Source organism: Barbus barbus (assembly GCF_936440315.1).
Source record: "Barbus barbus genome assembly, chromosome: 9".
Classification (NCBI taxonomy): domain Eukaryota; kingdom Metazoa; phylum Chordata; class Actinopteri; order Cypriniformes; family Cyprinidae; genus Barbus; species Barbus barbus.
In genome coordinates this window covers 30,157,354-30,183,574 of record NC_136737.1, presented here as the reverse complement: position 1 = coordinate 30,183,574, position 26,221 = coordinate 30,157,354, and the positions used below count along the sequence as shown (strand labels likewise).

General features: G+C 37.4%; 2 protein-coding genes across 9 annotated transcripts in view; both read right to left on the bottom strand.

Moving 5' to 3' along the window:
• LOC306874642 (NLR family CARD domain-containing protein 3-like) overlaps positions 1-26,221 on the bottom strand; it is a 183,660-nt gene that overhangs the window by 45,610 nt on the left and 111,829 nt on the right. For 2 of the 7 annotated variants that reach the window (XM_079424803.1, XM_079424801.1), the window contains exon 1: positions 1,308-1,384. The exons of 3 other annotated variants lie outside the window; for them this stretch is intronic. The gene's annotated coding sequence lies outside the window, so the exon portion shown is untranslated. Of the gene's footprint in view, positions 1-1,307; positions 1,385-26,221 lie in introns of those variants that run through there. 2 more of the 7 variants (XM_079424804.1, XM_079424802.1) reach the window with 2 other exon arrangements.
• Positions 2,252-26,221, bottom strand: part of LOC306874696 (uncharacterized protein) — a 29,846-nt gene continuing 5,876 nt past the window's right edge. The window contains exons 2-8 of one of the 2 annotated variants that reach the window (XR_013784647.1): positions 15,765-15,852; positions 14,599-14,787; positions 14,378-14,467; positions 13,703-14,244; positions 13,438-13,617; positions 13,154-13,320; positions 11,816-13,004 (exon numbers count right to left, since the gene is read on the bottom strand). Coding sequence is in view for 1 of the 2 variants with exons in the window: in XM_079424908.1 (XP_079281034.1) it covers positions 3,429-3,500; positions 15,765-15,852 (160 nt within the window). In the remaining variant the exon portion in view is untranslated. Of the gene's footprint in view, positions 3,501-11,815; positions 13,005-13,153; positions 13,321-13,437; positions 13,618-13,702; positions 14,245-14,377; positions 14,468-14,598; positions 14,788-15,764; positions 15,853-26,221 lie in introns of those variants that run through there. The other variant, XM_079424908.1, reaches the window with a different exon arrangement.

Sequence of the window (26,221 nt, the reverse complement as noted above, 5' to 3'; positions counted from 1 at the left end):
ACAAGGAATATTTTTGTTGCAGCTGTTTTATATACGTGTGAAATACTCGAGTTGCGCAGATGATGACACAGTATATGGACGATAGCCAGAGATAGCTTAAAAAAATAATTAAAAAATAAAAAGCATCACGCAGCTAACAGAATTTTGTTATAAGAACGTTCTACAAATATTCATTATTGGTTTTGGGAACATAAAAAAATGACCAGTTTTCTTGACGTTAGAGGAACGTTTTAAAACGTATGATGTTCCTCAAACGTTCTTTCAACTTAATTTTGTTTTAAAATTCAACATTCTAGGAACATTGATTTGTAACATTCTAGGAATGTTGATTTGTAACATTTGAATATAAAAATGCCCAGTTTCCTTAACGTTAGTAGAATGTTGTTTAAAGGTTAGTATGAGTGTCAACAGACAACATAGTAGAACGTCACAGCATGAATTAATAAACAACAGACAGGACCGATCTATTTTTGATGTTTTTTTTTATTCTCTTTAAAACATATAGTTCTTTTACATGTTTTTCCAACTTTTCAGTTGAATTTTAATTATAAATAGCATTGCCAGCTTTACTTTCAGTAGGCCCTACTGTAACTTACAGTACTGTCAGTGAAGCTGGTAATGCTGCGACTTGTTTGTCTATATTACTAATTGAAAAATGATGGGCAATGATTCACATTTCCCGTGATAATAACATAATTTTATCAAAAGATCTTCCTTTTTTTCGTTTTCTTTCTTACCGCATTAAAGATTAAATGGCTCTATTTCCGCGCAGGCGCAGTGAGGGAAAAAGCAGTTTAGGACAGTGGTTCGTAGCTCTGCTTCAACTGTGCGATACCCTCACGAGGGGTTACATGTCAGAAATTCACCCGACCATCCGATTGCCTGTCGGGAGAGGCTAATCGCTTCTCATTTCCCCCTGTACACCGAGCAAACACTGCACGATAAACGACACACGACAAAGCGGAAATAGGGCCCGACAAAAAAAAAAAAAAAGAGTCGCACGAGCCAGAATTCGGCTCAAACTTGGACGAAAATAGCACAGCCCGGCTTAATAGAGGTGAATCATATCGTATTTCATCCGGATATTATTTAAACAGAATCACATTATTCACAAACTGCGTAACAAGTTCAGACGAGCACTGTGTTAAAATGAAAGTAAAGCTGGAATCAGACGATTTACAGACTCTGTGTTTTATCTCCTAATGTCATCTACTTTCAGAATATCTGATCCTGCTGCTGTACTTCACTTTAAATCAGTCTGGATTGAGTTTGGCTATCAAAGATAATTGTGAACTCGTGATACTCACTGTTTTTCTCTCTCAATGCACTTCACTTCCTCATATAACAAAACAGATCCAGTTGTAATAGTTTCACTTTCTCTGTCAGCTTCCTCATCTCTTGCTCCCTCTTCAGGATATGAGTGGAATATTTTAACAGTGTCAAGAATGCAGTTATTCTCTTTAGTAATGTGAGAAGCAATAAAAGCAATAATGATCTGGTTATAAGTTAATAAAAACATAACCTTTTCAACGAGTTATATAAATCAAATCTATCAAAAAACAGGATTTAAGTGTAGTAAAAAGGCTGCTGGTTACTCTTTACAGATCCCCATCTGCTACTAACACTGTTTACAATAAAACACAGACTTTACACTGAACTACAACAAAATCCAAATTAATTACCAGAAACAAGTTTATTTTAATACAGTACCATTTTTAATACAGTCTCAATAGTCTCTCAATGCAGCACCTACTTATAACTACAGTAAACAGTCCTTGCTAAAGTATCTGGAGCACATCCTCATGTTGTCTGTAATGCAATGAGAAAACCAGTCAGCCGACAGGATTTTGAGCAGCAGTTCTGGTACATGTGGCTACAAAACTCAGCAAAATCATATGTGAGCACATGTATCCCATTGGTTGTACCTAGACCAGAAACCCCTTCTTTCTTATAAGGAGTTTAGGAGTAACTGATAAGATGGATTGTGGACTAAACTATATCATCTTATCTTCTGTTGCTGTCAGATATTGTAAGAAAAATGACTTTCATTACTCATAACTTTTGCAAAATCGGCAATGTTTCTCTATTCTGTGCAGTCTAAGAGCTGTATGTTAGAATGTAAGTGTTTTTAATTATTTCTTCCTGTTCCTCTAAATAGTTAAAACCCATTTTCCACAAGTTTTCATTAGGGTCTTAATGAAAATCCTATAATATTAAATTTGAATGAAATGAAAACTAAGACTTTCAAATCACACGAGCCAATATTTTATTCACAATAGAACATGGAGAACATAACAAATGTTTAAACAGAGAAATTTTACAATTTTATCCACTAAGTGAGCTCATTTTTGCATTTGCATTTAGCAGACGCTTTTATCCAAAGCGACTTACATTGCATTCAAGTTACAGTTTTTACATTTTTATCAGCTCTTGCTTTCCCTGGGAATTGAACCCATGACCTTGGCGTTGCTAGCGCCATGCTCTACTATTTGAGCTACAGGAAAGCACATTTCAAATTTGATGCCTGCTACAGGTCTCAAAAAAGTTGGCACAGGGACAACAAAGAAATTTTGAAAAGATTCAGCTGGGAGAACATCTAGCAACTAATTAATTTAATTGACATCAGGTCTGTAACAGTATTAGCTATAAAAGGGATGTCTTAGAGAGGCAGAGTCTCCCAGAAGTAAAGATGGACAGAGGCTCTCCAATCTGTGAAAGAGTGTGTAAAAAGATTGTGGAATCCTTTAAAAACAATGTTCCTCAATGTCAAATTGCAAAGGCTTTGTAAATCTCATCATCTACAGTGCATGACATCATCAAAGGTTCAGAGAAACTGGAGAAATCTCTGTGCGTAAGGGACCTTTGTTGAATGCCCGTGGTCTTCAGGCCCTCAGATGACACTGCATCACTCATCAGCATGATTCTGTCATTGACATTAATAAATGGGCCCAGGAATACTTCCAGAAACCACTGGCGGTAAACACAATCTGCTGTGCCATCTGCAGATGCCAACTAAAGCTCTATCATGCAAAAAGGAAGCCATATGTGAACATGGTCCAGAAGCGCTGTCGTGTCCTGTTGGCCAAGGCTCATTTAAAATGGACTGTTTCAAAGTGGAAAAGTGTTCTATGGTCAGACGCGTCCAAATTTGACATTCATGTTGGAAATCACAGACGCCGTGTCCTCCGGGCTAAAAAGGAGGGAGACCTTCCAGCGTGTTATCAGCGTTCAGTTCAAAAACCAGCATCTCTGATGGTATGAGGGTCCATAAGTGCATACGGGCAGCTTGCATGGTTTGGGAGGCACTATGAATGCTGAAAGGTATATAAAGGTTTTAGAGCAACATATGCACCCCTCCAGACGACGTCTATTTCAGGGAAGGCCTTGTGTATTTCAGCAGGACAATGCAAAACCACATACTGCAGCTACTACAACAGCATGGCTTCGTAGTAGAAGAGTCCGGGTGCTGAATTGGCCTGCCTGCAGTCCAGATCTTTCACCTATAGAGAACATTTGGTGCATCATTAAACATAAAAATACATCAAAGATGACCACGAACTCTTCAGCAGCTGGAAATATATATCAGGCGAGAATGGGACCAAATTCCAACACCAAAGCTCCAGAAACTCATAACCTCGATGCCCAGACATCTTCAAACTGGTTTGAAAAGAGATGCTACACCATGGTAAACATGCCGCCGTCCCAACTATCTTGAGACCTGTAGCAGGCATCAAATTTGAAATGAGCTCATTTTGTGTATAAAATTGTAAAATTTCTCGGTTTAAACATTTGTTATGTTATCTATGTTCTATTGTGAATAAATATTGGCTCATGTGATTTGAAATTTTAGTCTTTTAGTTTTCATTTTATTCAAATTTTAAAAATGTGATTGTGTTCATACACTGCCAACATACATTTATGTTCAAACAACATGCAAAACATCAATGACCCCTTTAACTATTAACACACTGGTTTGTAGTGCAAACAATTTTACCGTTTATTGCATGTTGTTATTCTTCTCGTTATTCTCTACAGCGGCTAATGAACCGGAAGTCCCACATGGTCACAGAAAACGCCTTACTTCCGCATTGAAAAACAAGGTGGATATGTTTTTAACATCCTAAAAGCTCTATACTCCAAAGATAGCCTACTACAAGCTAGTCAGTGTATTCAGTAAGTGTAATGGATTATGAGTTGCTTCAGAGGCATAAGGCTTTGCAAATATTACATACATTACAACACCAATAAAGTTGACACAAAAAAGGAAATTTACTTTTGGTACTTACAAGTACTTTTAAAAGCAAGTTTGTACTTTTACTTAAAAGTATGGAGCAATGGAGTAATATTTGTCCAGCAGTATCTATACTTTTACTCAAGTAATGGAGTCTGGTTTCATCAGGGTTGGAGAGCTTTGCAGTAAAGTAGATATCCAGGAAAAGGTATAGATTTGGTTATAGAATTGGGTGCAACAGCGCCGGTGATCTTTAGGGGAACTATGTGAAGGTGAAATAATAAATCGAGTGATCAAGACCTGATTATTAACTGAATTTTCTGAAGATGACAAACAAAGCTTTTTTTTTACTAATATTTTTGACCAAATTTTCCATTCAGCAAGTATTTGAACAAAAGACTTTTTGTTTATGATTTATTAAATGGAGTAAAATTGTACATTGACAATATTGGAGACTTCTGAGCTCCCCCAAGAAAACATATGTAATGAGGAACAGGAAAATTACCTAAAGTAATTAACAACTTCTGCACTTCTTTTGTAATTTTAAATAAACACACATTTTATGTTATTTTATTCTGGGGAAAATAAACATTTTGATGAATTGTCCAGTAGATGTCTGCAGTGGCTGCATGCAGAGCGCCCCAATGTTTTTGTTTTGTTTTCATCAAGGCACAGGTTTGTCTGTTTTAGTCTATTTAATATTATGTTGTCCTCACTTGCATGTGACACTGTATCCATGTTTACCTGAAGAAATTATTTTCATATTTATTATTGTTTTTAATTGTAAATGTGATTGATATTCTGTTGATGTTTTGTGTCGTATAAAATAAAATGAGTGAATTTCTGTGACAGCTATGATGGGCTGGCTTTAAAACCTGCTGTATATAACCTCCTGCGCTCTCACAGACACAATATAGGAGTTAGTGTGCATAATCTGTGAATATTTGATTTATGAATTCATGTCAGGCCCGAGGGTTAATATCAATGAGGAACCATACAACCAGAAGCAAAAGCACATGGCTAATTTGAAAGGTTTGCATGGGTAGAGCAGAAAAAGAATTAACTAAAAAACATCTTGACTACAAAAGGATCAGTTATTAATACTTTGTCTGAAAGCAAAAGCAAAAAGACCTTGACATCTGCTGATTCATCTGTATTTTGTGTGTAAGGTTGATTAATTGTGATCTGAAACTGAAAAACATGTTTTATATATGAAGTGCACACAAAACTATTTGGAGTATTCATATTCTATAATAACTTTCCTTTTCTTTAGCCACACATTTTTACTACTTTTTGTTATATTCTATGATATACCAACGTAACAGAGGACCTGACGCAGAGAACGAAGGAAGCCCGGAATAAACTGTGGCCATTGGTGGAGAAAGCCCGAAAAGAGGGTCTTCGTGCTGGTTTCAAGGGTAATTTGCTATTGTTGATGGATAGAGGATTTGTGCGGACCATATCTGACTTCTAATGGACATTAGAGGTTAGGTGCTCTTATGCCAGTTATGGTTATTGCCATTTTCACTGCGGAACTGCTAACTGGCAAAGTATGGAAGTTGACAAGCAGCTGATAAATACACAGTATTGTTGTAATAAGTTAAGCGGAGACGGTTTAAAATGAGTTTATGCTGTTAAAGAGGGGTTTGGATAAGTTTTAAGTTTTACACTTTATTGTATTAGATTTGATATATTCTTTATTACTGTAGCGGTTAAAAGTTTTTCTCGTATTGTTCGTATGTCAGTTAAACTTTCTTGTTTTTCTCTCAATGTACGGGGGATTCGTGATTTATCTAAATGCAAAGCTTTATTTTTATTTTGTATGTCACAGAAAAGAGAGATTTATTTTCTTCAAGAAACGCATTCTTCTTCCAAAGATGAATCTTTTTGGTGCAATCAATGGGGAGGTGATATTTTATTCTGTCATGTACTAACCTCTCCGCTGGAGATCTGATTTAGTTTGATCCTCTATTCTTCAGTCCTTTTCTTCTTCTGAGGGCAGAGGGATTATTGTTGTTATTCTTTTGGGAGATTTCTTGTTTATCTTGGCCAATGTTCATGGTTTTAACAATCATAAGCAAAACAGCAGTTTTTTTCATGACCTTTCTTCTAAAATCTTTGATTTAAAAAGTAAATATCCCTCTGCTGCAGTAATAGTCGGAGGAGATTTTAAAGAAGCTCCTGACTTATGTATAGATTTCCTTCAAAACAAGAATCACGCAGCGGTAACACCATTATTAATGATTTTTGTTGGATGCCTATTGGACGCTTACAGATTTATGATGCTTGTTCATATTCTTGGTTTAGTGCAGATCTCTTAAAAATCAGGTATAGATTATTGGCTTATATCTGATTTCATGTCTCCTTTTATTAAATCCAGTGATATGTCCTGCTCCTCCTTATTGTTCAGGTATTAAGAATATTATTGAAGAATTTAAAGGAAAACCATCAGTTTCAATATCTTCTAATTGGGAGTTGTTCAAATATGAGTGTAGAAAACTCTCTATTCGATTCAGTAAACCGCTGGCAAAGGCAAAATCTTTAAGGTATACCTCTACATTAAAGAGTATAACCTTGTATGAAAATACCATATGAACCGTAAATGCAGGATCTGAAAATGTTTTATTTAGGAGAAAAAGTGACGCTTTCCTTGACAGTTCTCAAAAACTGCTTTTTTTTTAACATCGCGTCATATTACGTCACGAGAGGGAGTCGTGTGCATCTCTGCTGGTATTCAGTGGAGCGGGTGTGAGTCAGTGTGTTTTCAGCAGTTATTTTTATTTCTATTTATCATGGTCATGGTAAATTATTGTGTTTGTGGAGGTTGCACAAACTCCAGCCTGTCAGGTCATTGAGTCCACAGGTTTCCTAACAAGAAATAGGACGGTATCTTCCGGGCCTCGGTGCGTTAGTGCAGCTGAAGAGATGGGACTTCACTAATGCATCTGCTTCAAACAACGCCGTGGTGTGTAACTCAGCGATCACTTTATACCAGAAGATTATCATCCCGGCGATATGATGCAGTTCAACATGGGATACTGAAGCAATAAGCGAGTGGGACTCAGAGCTGGTGCGGTTCCTTCATCGGGTCCCGGTCAGCCTGTGTTCGGCCGCCGGCGGGAGACATGATGCTCACGGATCCGTCAGAGATGCTGCTCCACGAAAACTGTGCACCGGAAGTCTTGTTTTTTAACATTTGCTATCTACCAAATCAGTGAACATAATTATTTAAATAATAAGACACAACGGGATGTATATAAATTGTTGTAAAGCACAGCAGCTAGCTTGTAAGCATTAGCAATAACGTTATATTTTTAAAAAACTGTATAAAATCGTTACCATATGAGAAGGCATAGCTAGTAAGTTAACCTCAGTTTGCTAATATTATAAGCATCAAGTCTAGTGACAGCTTAGTGACATTGTTAGCACAGCTAATTGGTAATGTTTTGTCATGTGGTGTGTTTCTAAGGCTTTGTAAGATGGGAGTGTGAAGATCTGAAGCTGTGGAGGCCAGCTGTTATGAACCACCTCCACTAGACTGCAGCTTCCACTCCTAATGGAGATGCAGATGTGATGGAGGCCAAGTGGAAAAGCATGGTCAGCAGTGAATGTGATCTAAACTTGTGTTTGCTTCTCCCAGCATGCATCAGTCTGAGAGTGTTATACTGCAGGTCACCACAGGCTCCAGGAGAAAGCAGCACTGTCTTGTCATGTCCACTACACCTGCTCCTCTCTCCAGATCCCTCCAGAGGATCAACAAGATCAGGCTGTTGGCGTCTATCTGGCACAGCATTCACCATTCAACACACTTTAACAACACATTAATGTGATACCCACAATGAAAGATTGTTAGTATTTAGCTTTAGAGTAATAAATGATCTCTGCCCTAAACACACTCATGTCTGCTGGCCTGGAGAGGTCTATGCTCCTGTCTGTACCCACACTGAAAGATTGTTAAATGTTTTTAAATGGGTCACATGGTATATTTTTCTTTCGGTAGTATGTGTTTGGTGTGTGTATATATATATATTAACAGTTGAAATGTTGTGTTTTGAGTTGGGTATTAACAGTGCTGTGTAATAATATTTATGACTTAGTGCTGTATAAATAAAATAAAATAAAAAAAAATAAATAAAACTGAATTGAATTAACCATAAATGCAGATCTGCTGGATTGTGATTATTTTTATTGATTATCACCAAAATGGGGCCATTCAAAACCTTTATAACGTCCTCCTTCCTCTGTAAACTGTCTTCTAATGGCTGACACAACACATGCAGGTAAGAGCTGCTCAGAACACCATAGGCCCAGCGGACCACTTGCCTGTATGCTGCCAATATTGATTATCTTACACCAATGGCATCAAAAAGTGTGACTTATAGGTAGTCATGGCCTAAATAGAGTTAACTTGTATAATAATAATTTCATATAGGCTGTCTGTAGCACATGGGTTCAGACAGCAAGCCTCAAAGCCTGGGAGTCAGATACTGCACATCAAGTGTGGGGGTCACATTCTCCACTAAGACCCGGTATCTAACTCCCTGCAGCACTCACTTTCCTCAGCTGTGACCATGGCCTCGCTTTTCCCACACAAGCACATAATGAAACAAAAACGTGTTTATCTCTGTCTGTCCTGTGGTGAGGAGAAGCCGCTATATCACGTAACGTTAGTGTCGGATATTAACAAGTGTGACACGCCTGATCAACGCTTATTAGTTTCTATTACTGGTAGTATCAATACTAGCATTGCTATTGCCTGATTACATTAGCTAACGTGTGTATATCTGTAAGCTAACACTGATCTCTCACCAAACACCTGCCCTGTTCTCCTCACATCAACTCAATTTGTCTCCTCTGACCGTTGCTCTGTCTAATCCAGGCCTGTCCTGCTCTCTTGGCTGCATAGCAGGCTCATAACTGTATCTGTGGTCCGTCATATGAGTGTAAATACACATTTAACATTTCCTCAGCGTCTGAACTTTCTGCGATCCATTGTTTTCCTGTGGTTTAAATGGACCGCTCTCCCTTTTGATGCGTCACTTCCGGTTATTGGTCGCTGAGTTTCTTAATATTTTTATTACTCATTGCTTAGATGTTCAGGGTATTCTAGTAGCGGAGCATACTTTTCTAATTAGTCAACTGGCGGATGACACCTGTCTGTTTGTAAAAGATGAGAAGCAGGTTCCTGTTATTTTGGATGCTTTGAATGTATTTTCTAATGCTTCTGGTCTCTCAGTCAATGGAAATAAGAGTGAAATTAAGCCGTTCACAGTCTGGACAAAGATCAGATCGAAGGTATTGAGGTCAAAAATTCTGTAAGATATTTAGGTATTTTAATTAGTAAATCTCAGACTGATACAATTGTAGATCATTTCTCGCAACGGATACAAACATCTAAGAATATTTTCAATGGTTGGTTACAAAGAAACTTAACCATTTATGGTCGTGTTTTGATATCTAAAGCGGAAGGTATTTCTAGGATTGTTTAACCAGCTTTGTCTTTATATGTTGACTGAAAAACATGCTCATCTATTGACTCTGTTATTTACATTTTTGTGGAAAAATCAAACTGAATATGTTAAAAGGAAGACACTGATTAGAAATACTTTGGAGGGAGGTGTGAATGCTTTGGACTTTAGTAGCTACTCTCAATCAAGTTTTTAAAATTGGTTGGATTAAACGTTGCCTGAATGCTGACCCTAATTTGTTATGGTTTTATATTCCTAAAGTGATCTTTGAAAAATGTGGAGGTTTAAATTTTTTATTAGCTTGCGATTTTAGTTGCAGTAAACTCCGAGTTAAGCTCTCTAATTTTCATAAGCAAGCTCTGGACGCTTGTAAGCTTGCCTTCTGTCACAATATTTCCCCTCATAGATGTATTCTATGGAATAATCACAATGTGCTGCATGGAAAAATGTCCGTCTTTATGAAAAACTGGTTTGACAAAGGGGTTATTTTTGTTTTAGATTTGTTAAAAAAAGGATGGTAACTTCTATTCTTATTGGAAATCTCACCTAGAGTGTTTGAATGGGTAATTAATTCCATTTCACCCAAATTGTTACATTTGTTTAGGGCAAATTGTTACAGTTCTTTAAAATATGAAATCCCCCAAAATTTGATTGGAGTTCTAGAGCTTTGTAATATTAAATGTAACAATTTCTGGATAAGAAAAACACTTATTAAGAAATGTAGTTCTCATCCTAAAGCATTTTATACGTGGAAACTAAAGGGCCCTTTTCTTTCTACTATTCAGATTTGGGCTGGTATTAACAAGTTTCTGTTACCTAACAAGATAAAAGACTTCACTATAAAATTCTTCATATGTACTATCCCTGTAATTCTCTACTTTCATAATTTCAGTTGGATATCTCGTCACAATCCACATTCTGTAATTCTAATTTGGAAACAATATCACACTTATTTTTTGAATGTGATTATGCACAGGATTTATGGAAAGAAATGTCTTGGCTTGTTTTCTCAGCTTTTTAATTTTGAAATAAGTAATGTACTGTTTTTGATTTGGGAATCAGGATCAAAGGATGATATCTTGAAATTCTTAACTCTTTGTGGCCTATTTCATCTTCATACATCTAAAGTTACTGATTGTATGCCCAATTTTAGGATTTTTTGTATTGATTTGAAATTATTTTATGAATCCCTCTGCTCATCACTTAATAAGAAAGCTGTTAAAACAACTGTATTGATGGAAAAAAATTATTACTTTGTTGTAAGGATTACCTCCTGAGTATTTCTTGAAGTTGACATTTTATGTGTAATTTTTCATTTTAGTTATAGTTTATTTTAATTTTTCTATAAATTATTTTGTTTATAGTAACTATTTATTTCCTTTTTCTTTACATTTCTTTTTTGTGTTACTACTTTTGTTCAGGTAATTACTGTTTTGTATTCTGATTGTGTATGTATGTTTTTTGCTTTGACTGTATCCCCTGTGAATGTTATTTGATTAATAATAAAAAAAGGGGGGGGGGGGGGGGGGGATAAAGCTCCGACCAGAAACGAACAATGAAATGAATTGTCTACCTATTAAATTGTGTTTTATTAACGTCTACACCTACCCCAACCTTAAACATGCCCTTACAATAATGAAAAAATATGAATTATTTTTGTACAGTGTGACAAACATTACACTGTATTGTTGTGCGCATGCCCAGTAGCGCCATACATATCCCTTCTAGCCTTAACCAGATACGTGTTTCAGCGATAGCAGCGTCAATAGCAACGAACTAAAGATAAAACTAAATGTAATATACATTCACTAAACGAAGACTGTGAACATAAAATGAAAGCAGCCAATGGGAAGAGAGAAAATAAGATGTTCATCTACATAGACCTGGATCTATAGCATTTCAAGCCAATAACAGCAGGAACCTCCTGTATGTGGCACACTCTCTGGCAGATTATGACTGTAAAATCATTGTAGAAGTCATTTATTAAGTCAATTACTTTTCAAGCGTGCTGTGACAATGGCTGAAAACTCGGCTGTAACTAATTTTGAGAAAGTTGTATTGTAGAGTCAATACACCTGTATGTTCCCTGTTATTTTTTACAAACTTATGGTTGCTTCAGAGGATTCAATACTTTATTGTCATTTAAACTTAGTCAAAGGGGATTTGGTTTGGTGAACTCACAAAAACAAAGCACCTCACGCACATTGATCATATTTGTACATTACAGTAAATAAGTCAAATAATCACAATATGGTAAACACACAATTTGTCGTCACACAGACTACTGGTGATGTGTGTGCTTAAAAACAGTACCTAAGCTGATCAGACCTAGTAAAACAGCACATCTACATTATATTCCACCACCATTAACTTTTTCTGTGATCTGCTGCAACATATACATTTTCCGCTTTGCATTTACAATCATTCATTTTTCACAGGATACAATGATATCATACAACACTGGAAATGTAAATAATCTCCTGTGTTCACAGAAAGATTGAACTTCACACCTGGGGCCTCATTTATAAAATGTCCGTCTCTTTCAGATGTCAAATCTATGAATCGCAAATGATCTTCAACTCACACGCAATTGAATGGTTTCAGCTCTCTGCCTTGTAAACGACTCCTAATTAATGTCATTAACATAAAATATCACCAATCATAATTTAGACCAGCGTGCTGCAAGAACAGAAACCTGCAGTGCTCAAACAGTCTTTATAAATATGAGCGCTGGCGTGGATTAAAGCGTACTCACACTAAGATCAAATCTGAGCGTACGCACACTTTAGAAATGAGGCCCCAGGTGAAAGACAGATGGACGGGCTGAGAAACATTTCTCAAAGATGATGAGAAACAGTGTTAGTCATTTTTGTTGTGGGAGAAAATTGCCTAAGGAATAATTCCCAAGCAATTGCTTCCAGTCCTAGTTATCATTGTCATCCTCATAGTCATCATTATCTCCATCATCATTGTACACCAGTGTCTGAAATCCTGACATGGGGAGGGCCTGACACAAGTAGGGACTGTCTTCAGGAACAATGTCTGGAACATGTGGGTGAAACATCACAGTGGCTTGATGTAGTTTTCTCTCCAAGTTGGAGACGTTGGATGAGAGCAGCTTTTGCACCAGGCTGCTCTGTGTCTTTAATGGCAGAGCACAGAAAGGTACGCTGCTGATGGAGATGTTCAGTCACTCTTCTCATTTCCTGGTAAAGCATGCGCTTTTCCTCAGCTGCCCAAGTCTTCATATGCAAGGCATCTATCCCTCGCCTTTTTAGACTCCGTGAAACATCATCTTCTTCGATCTGGAGGAAGACAAAAGACAACTAAATGCTATGTCATTTTACCAGGTGGTTTCTAAAATGACTGTCAGGTAGTTGTGGTTAGTAAGCGGTGTCAGATGGTTACTAGAGTGACTGCTGTGTGGTTACTAGGGTTAGGTAACTATACTTACAGTGTCATCAAAGCAGAAGTAGACATGCCAAGAGGGATCGCATGCTTCCTGAAAATCAATTGTTGCAGGGAAGATGCTCATCTGTGGTGGCCACTGAATGCTATTGTATTCCTTTATTGCCTGTCTCAGTCTCTTGTTGGACAGTCTAATGGCAATGCCCTGTCCATCTGAAGCAAAGTTAGGAAACACACATGCAGAGAAATGAATCGATCAGTTTGTATCATGCTCCTTTTTAAAGTTTGATCATAATGTCTTATTGTATCTACTTATCCACAGTACTTTACCTGGATATTTTCTTTTCAGATGGAGGAGGACAGCTCGATTCAGTTCTAGCCTTGCAGATCAGTTGGCCTCTGAGCTCACAGTCAACATCTTTAAGGGTCGACTGGATGTCTGAATCAGATTCTTGCCATCTTCTCCCAATGCGGTGTTTTTTCTCCATGTTCAGCAGAGAGTCTTCAATTCTACATGGTCAGCAAATAAATATGATAAAATTTTATTTACACACTTGATCAGAGTACAGTAACAGACAGATTACTGCTTGCTTACTCTGTTTCACCCTCCATGTACGACTCACGAGTCCCAGATCTATACATCACAAGAAGTGCAGCACAAATTCAGTAGCTACCAAGCAGAAACCTGAGCAAACATTGTATATGTTATAAGGGAGGCCTTGGTGGTAAGTGATTACTTATTATACCACATTAAATTACTGCAGCATTATAGCAACTCTTCATTTATAACCACTGTGACAGTGTCCTTCAAAACTATGCTGTTACTGTATTCACACCTAGGCTTCCAGCAGGGCACTATAAGACGGCTGTAATTACCATTTAGTCTTACATAACACATTAAACTCTTACTTCTAACTGAATCAGCTTGATGATGTAGTCCCTTTTCCATCTACAGACAGATCATTTTAAGACATTACTACTGCTCTAATAAAGTGCTTCATTTAATGTTACTCCTTCACATATCTTACAGTATTCAAGACATTCACACATTCACTTCAGTTGCTTACTTATTGATTTCTGTGTCTGTTGGGCTAGCTCCATCTCCCTTTTCTTCCATCTCTCCCTCAGAAACCAACACTAGACAACAAAAATAACAGGAAGCAAGACAAGCGTCAATGGTACATAGTCTGTGCAAAATGCGCTTGTAAATGGAATCTAAAAGTCTCCCATTTACAACTATTGTTACCTGCTTCTTATGTGCATTGTTTACCTGGTGCCTCTCTGATGACAGATGAGATATCTTCTTGAGCGAGAATCGATATTTTCTCTGCTTTGTCTAGTCTTTGCAGGAGCTGCACCTCTGTAAAGACAGTTTAATTTTCTTATACTGACCAATTTGTGTGTGATCAGCTTCACTCCAGAAAATATCAAATGCATAAACAGTGAACCACCAGCACAGAATTTTGACAGGTTATGCAGCAGTGGACAAACCTAGGTCAGTTGATTTCCTCCGTCCATAATGCAAAAGGGCATCAGTCAGCAGGTCAAGGCGGTGAGATGGGGTCATCTCCTTTGTGACTCTAGGTGCGTTCGACTTGAAGCACGGCTACAGACGGTGGTCAACGAGAGTAGCCGCTTGCAGTCAGGGGCGGAGTTGAAAACGGAAAAAAAATTTGAATTCTTTTGGAAGAAATAAAGCAATTCAATAAATTAAATACTTTCTTTGCTCGTTGTCGGAGAGTTTTTTATATCAGACTACAAGACAGTCACATCCAGGTAAGCCATTATAGCCTATTTTTATTTGTTTTTAAGTATTCTACTAATTTCTCCTACAAATTCATTGAGCCGAAGCATAAACTTTAGCTTGTTTTGTCAGAGAAACTCCTCTCCCACTCCGCTACCGCTCGCTTCGTCCGCCATTACGCTCTGCCGAAAAGAATTATGGGATAGGTAGGACGGGAAAGGATCCACCACACCCATCCTTCCAATTCGGGGAAAAGGAGGACGTATTTGTGGGCCGCATTTGAAGGATCCTACGAATTTGGACAGCCTTCGTCGCGGCGCTGTGACGTAACATCCTTCAAATGAGTACTCCGAAGGATGCAGACCCTGAATTTGGACACAGCCCCCGTAGGGGGGGCAAGCATTGCAAGTTGGTTTTATTTGCCGCATTCTGTGTTGTGATTTTTTAAAAACCATTCCTGAGCATTTTTAGACACAAAGACACGTTGTGTGAACAGCCCGTAAAACATGATTGTTTTTGTTTTTTTGCTATTTCCCTAAGAAAATGAAGGTTTAGAAATATTTATAATATAGACGTAAAAATACTTCTCTTTTTAAACAGTCAAAGCTTTACAAAAATACCAAACACAAACAGTGACCTGTGTGGAATGCTAAGGGCCTTCCAAGTGCTCTGAAATTACCCCCTCAGTATATCCCACAATGCACCTCTTCAGCCCCCCCACATGCCATCTTATTGCGCTCAAGCCTATCTTCCCACTGAGCAAGCTGTCGCCTTGGCAACAGCTCACAGTTTCCACCGTGTCTTGTGTAAAGCTCTTAGCCCTTGTATATCAAACACCGAGCGACACAGCAACACTCCACCTTCGACAGACCAGAACATACACAGAAGCAACATAGTAACGGCGTCATTTTACCTGTATCTTGACAGCGATAACAACAGAACTGAGTTCACGGTCCAGCTCTTTCAGAACGATCAGCTTCTTCAGCGTCAGACTGCACAACCTTACAGACAGAGACACATAGAGAGAGACAGGATTATTTGGTGCCATCATAATTAGTCCCCAATTATGATTTTCTGCTTCAGTCTGATTTATTTGTGCGGTTGCTCACATGACCTTTTAAATGCAGATGCTCCAAATTGTGTAAAACCACTGTAAATAAACACAACAAAACAAATGGAGGCAGTGCTATCAAAGCTCATGTTCAGAGAAATGCAATCAAATTGCATTTTGACTGATTGTGAGTGCAAAATAATAATCGTTTAATAAACCATACATAAAGGCAGGAGCTAGTTTATTGCTTGACAGTTGAAAAGGGTAAGCCTTGAAAAGTAAAGCTCAAAATATACTAATGAAAAAAAAAAGATAAATCGTGATTAATCGCATCCAAAATAAAAGTTTTTGTTTACATAATATAATATGTGTGCACTTTGTATATTGACCAATGGTAGACAGGCAGATTGTTGGGGAAACCTGTTTGGATTATTTTTAACTCCACTGCTGGTGTAAAAGAAGCTACACACTTGACCTCAAAGGTGTGTTTCTAGCTGCCAAACACTGGCGAGCCTGTCTGTGTGGTGGATTCAGGAGTTAAGCAGGTATGAACTCATTCTATGGTCTTCTGGGAGCTAATTACTCTGCCGTCCTCAGTGTTTATCTGGATCAATAATGCCTTTGGCAAGACAGGAAGCTGTACCCTACACATCATTATGCCCTCAAGTAGCACACAAAAACGTAGTTGGTTTAGACTGAAATTCATGTTAATCTGTTTAATTACTCCTCGCACTTCGCAAAATATCAAAATGTGTTCGGATGCTACACTTAAATTTTCTGTTAAATCTGAAATGAACATTTTCGGAAATGAAAATGTAAGGAACATGTATTTGAAAGGAGCCTTTGAACTTCAAATACCACCCAGCCGACACTTTCATCCTGGAGATTTCTTCACCTTCACGTTCCAGAGTCTGTCAGGAGCTTATCCTGAGATTCACACACACACACACACACACACACACACACCTTGATTTCTCTGTCCTGTATGACTCACCCTCTCTGAGGACTGAAATACCTCACTCTTGATTTTTTTTCTCAGTATTTTCACTCCTTCCCTCTCTGTAAACCCCACTCTGGTCTCTAACTCTACAACAAGGACACAACCACATACACTAATGCCACTTCGAGTCCTGCATTAGAGACACACACTACAAGCCACGCTTTATGTGCTGTGTGTGGTAAAGACATTAAAGATGCCATTCCCCCTATACAGTAATTTCACTTTTGGTCAATTATCCACTTACAGCTAGAACAAACAGCTATAGTTTTAGGGGTTTTTTCTTTCTCTTATTTTTTCATTAGCATTTTCCATGCCCTTTAGAATTAAAACCAGTTGTTTTTGCTACTGCACCTTTAAGACCTTTATATGTAAATGAATGGCTAACCCCTTCACCTGTAAAATGAGCAGTGAATCATGATATGTATAAATTGTGAAGTTTTAACAATAAAGTTTTCCTTTTTTAGCACTAAATCGCATATATAAAATACAAATATTAGGGCATTCACTATAAAGGACAATTATTTTAAACATCAAGCCTACACAACTTTATTTGAAGTGAAAGTGAAACTAGCAGCCTGTATGAAATGCATTGGTTTTGGAAAAAGTGGTACATCCCTAGTATCTATATTTTTAAACTGGAGAGTTAGCTTTGAGGTATGAAACTTGTAGGGACCAAAATCTTATATCACAATATGAGTCATTTTATTTCACGGTTACAATATATATCACAATATACTGTAGTTATTTTTGATTTTTGATACCATAGAAATTTCATAATTCTTGCCACCAGTGTCAATATCACACACAAAAAGTAATACTAGCCTAAAAAATCAGCAATTAAATACAAAAATAAGAAACTAATTACAAGCAATCAGACAAACACTACAGTAGAACAAATAAATAAGAAATGCTGCATACATTCATTGTATAAACTAATCAAATGTATAAAACACTGCATATTCTTCACATTTAAATATATATTTCTTCTTATTAAAATACAAAAGTGACGAGCATTGAGAGATCTTTTGTTGTTTAATTAGCATGAATGACAGACAGCAGGAATATTAGACTGCTGTCACTTTAAGAGCTGCCCGGATCCAATATACTGGTTTCTTATCCGTTTGCTTTAAGACTTAGTGTGCATTCACAAACAAACAAACTCTGGTTCGTTTCCCCCTGTGGTGTGGATCTTTTGGGCAGGTGTGAATATAGCAATCACACTCTGGTGCGCACCAAACAACCGAACCGAGACCCAGCTGAAGAGGTGGTCTCGGTCCTCTTCCAAACCAACTCTGGTACGGTCCGTTTAAGGTGTGAATATGAACCGGCCTCGATCCGACCCAATTGCAGAAAGCACGCTCAGAAACACACAGCTTGCGCATATAGTGCTGTTGTTTGCATTTCAATCGCTTAAATCACTTGTTTTTAAACCGCAATGCTTAAAAACACGTGGAAATTATGAGTTTATTTATTCTTGCCTTTATGAGCAACAATTACGGCGTATTTAATTTGTTTCCACTGATGTCCTGAAGCGCGCTTCAGCTTCCACTCTCCGCACAAATGATTGGATATGCACCTAATAGCGCACATTTATCTAGGTTAAATGTTTAAACTAACATTTTGATATGCTTTAAGTATTTTATATCTATAGATTTTATTTTCAGCAAGTCGTAACTACATCATATGACATTGTCTCATTTGATGCTCATAAGTTTCTTCATATTGCGTTAGTATCTGATAACAGCAAATCAGTAAAAGAATAAAGCCTGTTTTAGCACTTCCTGTTTTCCCTGCTTGAGAATTTCTGTGCAATGAATCGAAGACCTTGGCACACGTGTGGTTTTGTTTACAATTTCTGGTTCACTTGCAAAAAGGGCCGTGTGAAAGCAAACCGCGAACCGAAAAAAAAAAAAATATATATATATATATATATATATATATTTGATCCGGACCAAAGCAAGTGAACTATTGGACTTTCCTGGTGTGAATACACCCTTTAATTACTGTGTTTACGAGGATACTTTCAAAAATGGGCATTTTGACACATACAAGTGTGTGTATTTAACCATTCAAGGCCTATAAAGCAGCAAAAATAACTCCGTCTTCACATGTGCTCGTCTCACGTCTCTCAGACAGTGCGCGCATATAGAAAAATGAGTTCAAATTGCGTTTTAATGGCTTAAGATTACTTGTTTTTAAACCACAATGCTTAAAAGTGTGTGCAAACGCTAACTAGCAATTTCTCAGTGAAAATAGTTTCAAAGTAAATCATATTTATTTTTTTCCCAGTGTAGAGTCACCTCTGTGAATATGTGTAAATATCAAGGACATCATCAAGATATTCCATAAAGTGAGCCCTTTAACTGGACGTGCAACTCTCCATCAACTTCTCCTGCTCTTCATTCATGGCTCTGATGGAGAGCAGGCAGAGAAACGTTTATGCTGGGTCAGCTCAAAACACAGCCACCCGACTGAAGCTATTCAGCGCTGGTCATTGAAAGGCCCTGTGGCATGAAAAGCCCCTGGAACGGCCCAAACATTCCATGCCAGAGATCATGAGAAAAAGCACAAACAGAGGCACATTCACTGTTCTGGCTCAGTCTCTCAGGATCCAGTGTCAGTCTTACATAAGATCCTGACCACGGCTGCTGATCCAGCATCTCCTCAGGACAACATCCCAGTCAGAACTCTGGCCAGTCACACCAGCCGCAAAAACAATGCGAGTCATCACCTCTGACCCCAAACAAGATGATAAATTATGATTCCACAACATGTCAGAGCATGTGAACTACCTGCCAAGCCACATCTCCAGCCTCCTTCATTTCATTAAAGGCCCTAAACTTTGTAGAGCAAGGTTGTCCAATCCTGGTCTTGGAGGGCAGACATCTTGCAGATTTGAGCTCCAACACACTTGACTAGAAGTTTCTAGTAAGTCTAAAGACCTTGATTAGCTGGATTAGGTGTGTTTAATTAGGGCTGGAGCTAAACCCTCCAGGAGCAGGTTTGGACACCCCTGATTTAGGGATAGAAAGAAGTTGGACATATCTGAGCAGTGGTTTGCTGTTATTACAATGCTGGAATTATCTACATGAATATGTCAATATGTGCTGTGTGCTTTCCTCTCAATAACAAACTAAACACACTCCTATAATAACAGCGGTGAGAAAGCATCAGTTAAGAAAGCATCTGATCGCAGTGATGTAGATATGTTTGCACCGGCTCTGCGATTCAGCACTCCAGTCAAATCAAGACATTTTTTAATATAGCACTTTATACAGTAGACTGCATAGAAGCAAGCAGCTTTACAGTGTTAAACATGAAATATATATAGTTATTCTAGTCACATGATCCTTCAGAAATCCTTCTAATATGCTGATTTGGTGCTCAAGAAATATTTCTGATTAATATCAATGTTGAAAATAATAGAAATAGAATGTTCCAGAACAACATTTATTTGTAACATTATACATTTCTTGACTGTCGTTTTTTGTTAGTTTAATGTGCCCTTGTTGAATAAAATGATTAATTTCTTTCCAAAATAAAATATTTACTGACCTCAAACTTGAAAGGTATATCATGTAAGTATTGTAAACTTGTATTGCCTTTAATAAAAAAAGTTTTTATTGTGCCATTTTATTATGGCATATACTATAGTACTTTTTATTAATGGTTTGAATTAGTTTTTATCTTTATATGTTCTGTTTTGTCTATAATAATATTGTTGTGTGCTTCTCTCATTTGTATTAGTTTTAGTTTTTTATGTCTACATTATTATTATCATTATCACTTTTGGTTTTAGTTATTTTAGTACATCAAGTTAAAATAAATAAAAACAAGAATTGTTTCCTAGGGAACTAGCTGTTTATTACAAGTTTATTTTATTTAAAGTAACAAAAGTTAGGCTATATAATAACCCTGATTAAAATACAACAAAAAATATACTCTTGGTATAATGGCAAAATAATGGAAATTACGAAGCCATACAAATGTGTTTTTGTGGAACCTTGTCCTACAATCTTAGTGGACCTATAGGCCTAAACACACTCAAACACAATGAGTTTGCACACAGATGTTGGTCAAATGTGACCTGCACATGTCCTCATATACTCTGGGTCATGAAGGGTCAGAGCAACCCGATTTAGAGGCGCTGCAGAGCCACATTAGCCAGTGTGAAGATGCCTTCAGCCTTCGGTCAGCGTTTCTTTTTCTGTGTTCGGGGAGGATGTGCTAATCTCAGCGCAGACTCTTGGCATGAACGGAAACAGGTTGCTCCCTAATGATTCCCGACTGTAAGAAGCTTAACAGAGATGGTGTTGCCCGTGGCACCCGGAGCGAGACAGCACACACTGCCTTCAATCACCATCTCTCACACACACAGCAGCCATGATAGTATTATGAAATACTCTGACATATTCCCACAGGGAACAGAGGATTGTGGGGAGGCTGTTATGATTGTAAATCTGTCATGATAAATAGCCCGATAAGTCTTAAAACACGGTCCGCCGACACAGATGATTGAGTATTAGTCTGTACCTGCCCTAAACAACAAACCCGTTTCCAGAGGGAGGAGTGTGTGTGTTTTGATCTGTTCTAAGACCCTGATTATGAACGTAATCTCGGCACACCTTAAGGTCACGCATGTGAAAATACAGATTGAGGCATATACGGCTACAAACACAAATATGTATCTGCTGTCAAAACACCTGGTTCCTCTGTTTGTGCGTGTTATGCCACAGGATATGAATTATGCAATCGTAAAGTGTGGGCAGAAGGTTATGTGTATTGCAGGGGGGCGCAAGTTCCTTGAAACGTATTATTTTAAACGATGCAGCGCCTCATTTATGAAGCATGAGAAATTAATTTCTGTGTAAATCCTTTGTAAACCATTCTTATAAAAACTGCCAAAGCAACCGATTGCAGGGTTAGCAAAATGTAGCCAAATGAAAAAAAATAAAAATCCATGAAAAGGTTATTGCAATACATTTATCAGTAAAGTGTGATATGTAATGCAGTGTGACTTTACGCCCAGAACCACTGGTTTGACATGAAATTATGTCTTGCTACATTCTTAAAAATAAAAGTTTTTTATTGGGATTGATGGCTCCATGATGAACATATAATATCCATGGAACCTTTCCATTCCACAAAAGGTTCTTTAAAGTGTTCTTTAGATTATTAAAATGTTCTGTTTACCATCTCTGGTTCCTCAAAGAACTTTTCAGTGAACAGAACCGAAAAAAAGAAAAGTGCATCACTGATCTAAAGATTTAATGATCTAAAGAACTGTATCACTATTCCTGGTGGAAAAACTACATTACCCATGATTCTGCAGAGAATCTTTCCAAATCAGAGCCGAAGGTTACACTCTATTGAGCGCAATGACGTAACATATTCAGCATCTTTAAATCAATAGTTATATATTTATTAATCATGTTTTATGTCATGCACAGTGATTTATAGGATTGTAGTTTATTTCGTCATTAAATATTAAACCATTAAAAGTCTTGTACCTTTGCCTTATTGTTCAATTTTCCAATACGATTTTGTTTCAAATCAAAGTTTGTGGTGTTTTGATTTACCTCATATTTGGCTTTGGTTTGTTGCTTATAACTCTTCAACTATCACCTTTTTAAAATCCGTATGAGAAAAAATAATGGGAAATAAATTTCAGGGACGAAGGCTGCTGAAATCCAACCTATGACACCAGGACTGACCTTTAAACAGCAACTCAAGGTCGTGTCTTTTCCCAAAATGAGTGAATGGCTGTAATTAGCAGTGATTTTTCAGTGGCGCCTCGGGCTGTAACACTAAAGGAAATCACATCAGCAGGACAGAAGACCAACACCCATAATGACCCGAGCTAATCAATGAGCTACATTAGAACCTGAACCTATATCATCCTATTCACAGACAAAACCAACGCAATTTCTCTTGTTTATATTCTAATAATGAAATTATACAGCCAGTCGATGCAAAATGCAGTTTAAGAGATTTGTTGCTATTTTTGTATTTAAGGGAAATTGACCATTATTTTAACAAAAGAAATCTGACATTCGATTTTTTTGTTTGTTTATATAACAAAGCTATCACGCCACTTGAGAAGACCTGAAATATAGTTCATGAATTAACCTGTTTTTATGATACTATGAATACATAAATCCGAAAGGCTGTTTGATTTTCTTTCTTGTCCAAGTGTGTCAAAACAGAAATGTTCACACCGTTTGGTGTACACTGAAAAAACTTTAGGATTTACTTTGAAACAATTTCACAAATAATTACAAAGAAATGATAACTAGCACTGAATGAAACATGCAATTTTCAACTCCAAAATCTGAAAAAGTAATACAATAGTAATCCAAATAGTATAATGTAATCCAGTAATCTTTCTTTTATTTACTATTTCAGTTACACACTGGTCTGTGTGCAAAATCGAACTGAATTTTCATGGGAACATTTGTGTTGGTGTGAACAGACCTTCAGTTGCCATTCACTTTCATTACATGCAAAAGAGTGGCAGGAAAATTCTCCTTTTGATTTCCACAATGGAAAGTCTGGAATGGCATGATGGCAAGTAAATGCTGACGGACTTTTTATTCTTCTAGTCCTATATACCACACAAACAGCACCCATAGATGCTTCTCCTGGAGCACAGCCATGCCAATGATGTGCACTTTGGCACGTAAACACCTCTTCTGTTCCCCATTGAGAGGTGGAGATCAAAGCCTCGTGTTTGTCTCGTGACTGCAGCATCTCAAGCATAATGAACAACAACCTGCAGCATTTGCATAATGAACACCCTCCGGAAAACCCGCTCATTCAGAGGTCAGGCTCCAACATTTTTATGAAACACTGCAATATTTGCAAGACAAATACCATGTTGCTCTTCCAGCTTTCCCCTCTATATGATGAGGAAGTGTTGCTGCATCACACAGAGATATGTAAACTCACGGTCACCAGCACAGGCTGCCCTGCTCTACTTTTCTGAAACGAATACACGTCGCTTGACTCAGCAGACAGACTATTTTGTGCTCACTCTGAGGGCAAGTTTATGCCCCGTTCTCTGCTGACTCACAGGCCACAGGTTTGCCACCCTGCAGCCAGGATCTGAGTCAAACAGGAAATAACTTGCATTGTAAGACATTCTCTTGCCTGTGTGTGCAGTCCAGCTCTCTCTGCTCATGGGAAACACTCCATATAAACAAAACACTGTTTCCAAATATACTTCTCTGACCTATAATAGAAGAAATGATAAACAAAACCAAGGCTGGGCAATAATAACAGTGTATGTTCACAGTAAAATTCACCTTGAATACGGAGCCTCAGTGCTTTAGGTGTTCACAATAGTAGTGCATTTAAAAGGTAGTGCATCACACAAATCAAATGAAATGTCAAACTGTTAAACAGTAAATAGTTTAAAGGAACACTCCACTATTTTTGAAAATAGGCTTATTTTCCAACTCCCCAAGAGTTAAACAGTTGAGTTTTACCGTTTTTGAATCTATTCAGCCGATCTCCGGGTCTGGCGGTAGCACTTTTAGCGTAGCTTAGCATAGATCATTGAATCTGATTAGACCGTTAGCATCATCATAGTTATTTATGATGCTTTGGAAACTTATTATGTGAACCCTGAATTATAAATATAACAAGGCCAATAATAACTCTAATTGCACTTATGATAACAATAATTTAATACATCTTAATTTTATTGTCCTATTCCTAGATAGCTTGTGTTTGCCAAGACAACATTGTGCGTATCGTTTGTGAAGAACTTAGGGATTTTTGCATCAATAAAACGGTTATATTTGATCAATACTTGTGTGCTGTGTATTTCTATGCTTATAGGAGCGCTGTGTTGTCATTTTAACATCATGTTAACATCCCACTCTCCTTGAACTCAACTGTGAGCTGATTCCCTCTGTGTTTATTTGAGCTCAGTCACTTCATTGTTCAAATGTCCAGGTACTTTGTTGCTGTGTGTGTCCAGCTCTACTGGTACAGTAGGTAGATACTAGTTGGTGTTTCTAGTTCTGGTTGCTCTGCTGTAGTATTTATGAACATCCACACCACTAGAGATGCTAAAATGAAATGAAATCAGTCTCATTCTGATACTTAAAACAGTCCAATCAGTGCAAACCGTGTCACTACGCATGATGCAACACACTGCACATGACAGTCCTGGGGTGTTATTTTTAATATATTCATAATGGTCACTAGAGGAACATCAAGAATCTGCTGGAATGAACAAGAGGGAGATAATGCAGTAAAAGCGTCCTGTTAATCTCCTGTTGACCAGTGCATTGTGTTTAATGCACATCACTCACACTCGGCCGGCTCAGAACAATGAACGTCTGCTCTTACTCACTTTATCCCACTTCCACAGACATACAGCTTCCTCTTTCTGCTCAGCTCAATGGCTCTGTAGTGTGAGGTGCTGTGTTACGGCTGTCTCTCTCTCTCTCACACACACACACACACACACACACACGTATCTGTATGCTGTGACACAGATGGTGATGGTGACTCATGGATCTCACAGATCGGTGTGTTTCAGTGCTGTCTGATGGTATTTGGAGCATTGCTCTTTGTCTTGATCTCTCTTGCATGCAGATAAAATGTTCCTTCAACACACTCACACACACACACACACACACACACACACACACACTATATTTGTGGGGACATTTGGTCCCTTAATGTAGGGAATAGCAGTACACACACACACACACACAAATATGTGTTTGTTTGATGATTTATATGCCAGAATTCATTTAGCTGTTTAATACAAGGAACACAAGTGTTGTTATTGTTGACTAAAACTAAATCTATTAAAAACACCGCTGGTAGTTGAAACCAAGATATATTAGATGAAATATGCTTAAATAAAAAAATGTTGCCTTGGCAACTAACTAAAATAAGGTTACGCTGACATATTAAAATTACTGAAACTAAAACTGAAAAAAATTCAAGGTAAATTTAAAATAAACTAATAAAAAACTGACTAACATGTAAACTAAAAATAAAATATAAACTGAAAATATAAAAATAACAGTAAATTCAAAATATTAACAAATACTATATTTGATAAATAATACCAAAATAATGTATTGTAATTAAAATAATGTATAGTATTGTTATTATTATTATAAGATACAATTTGAGTACAAGTTGAGTACCATCTTCATCATTTGAATAATCTCAGTGTGTTGTCATACTATTATGCATAGTGTTATTAACAACATGAATATTATACACAGTTATTTTGATCATCATTATTTATTATGATGCATTCAAACACACGTTCTACTTGTTGAGTCACAGG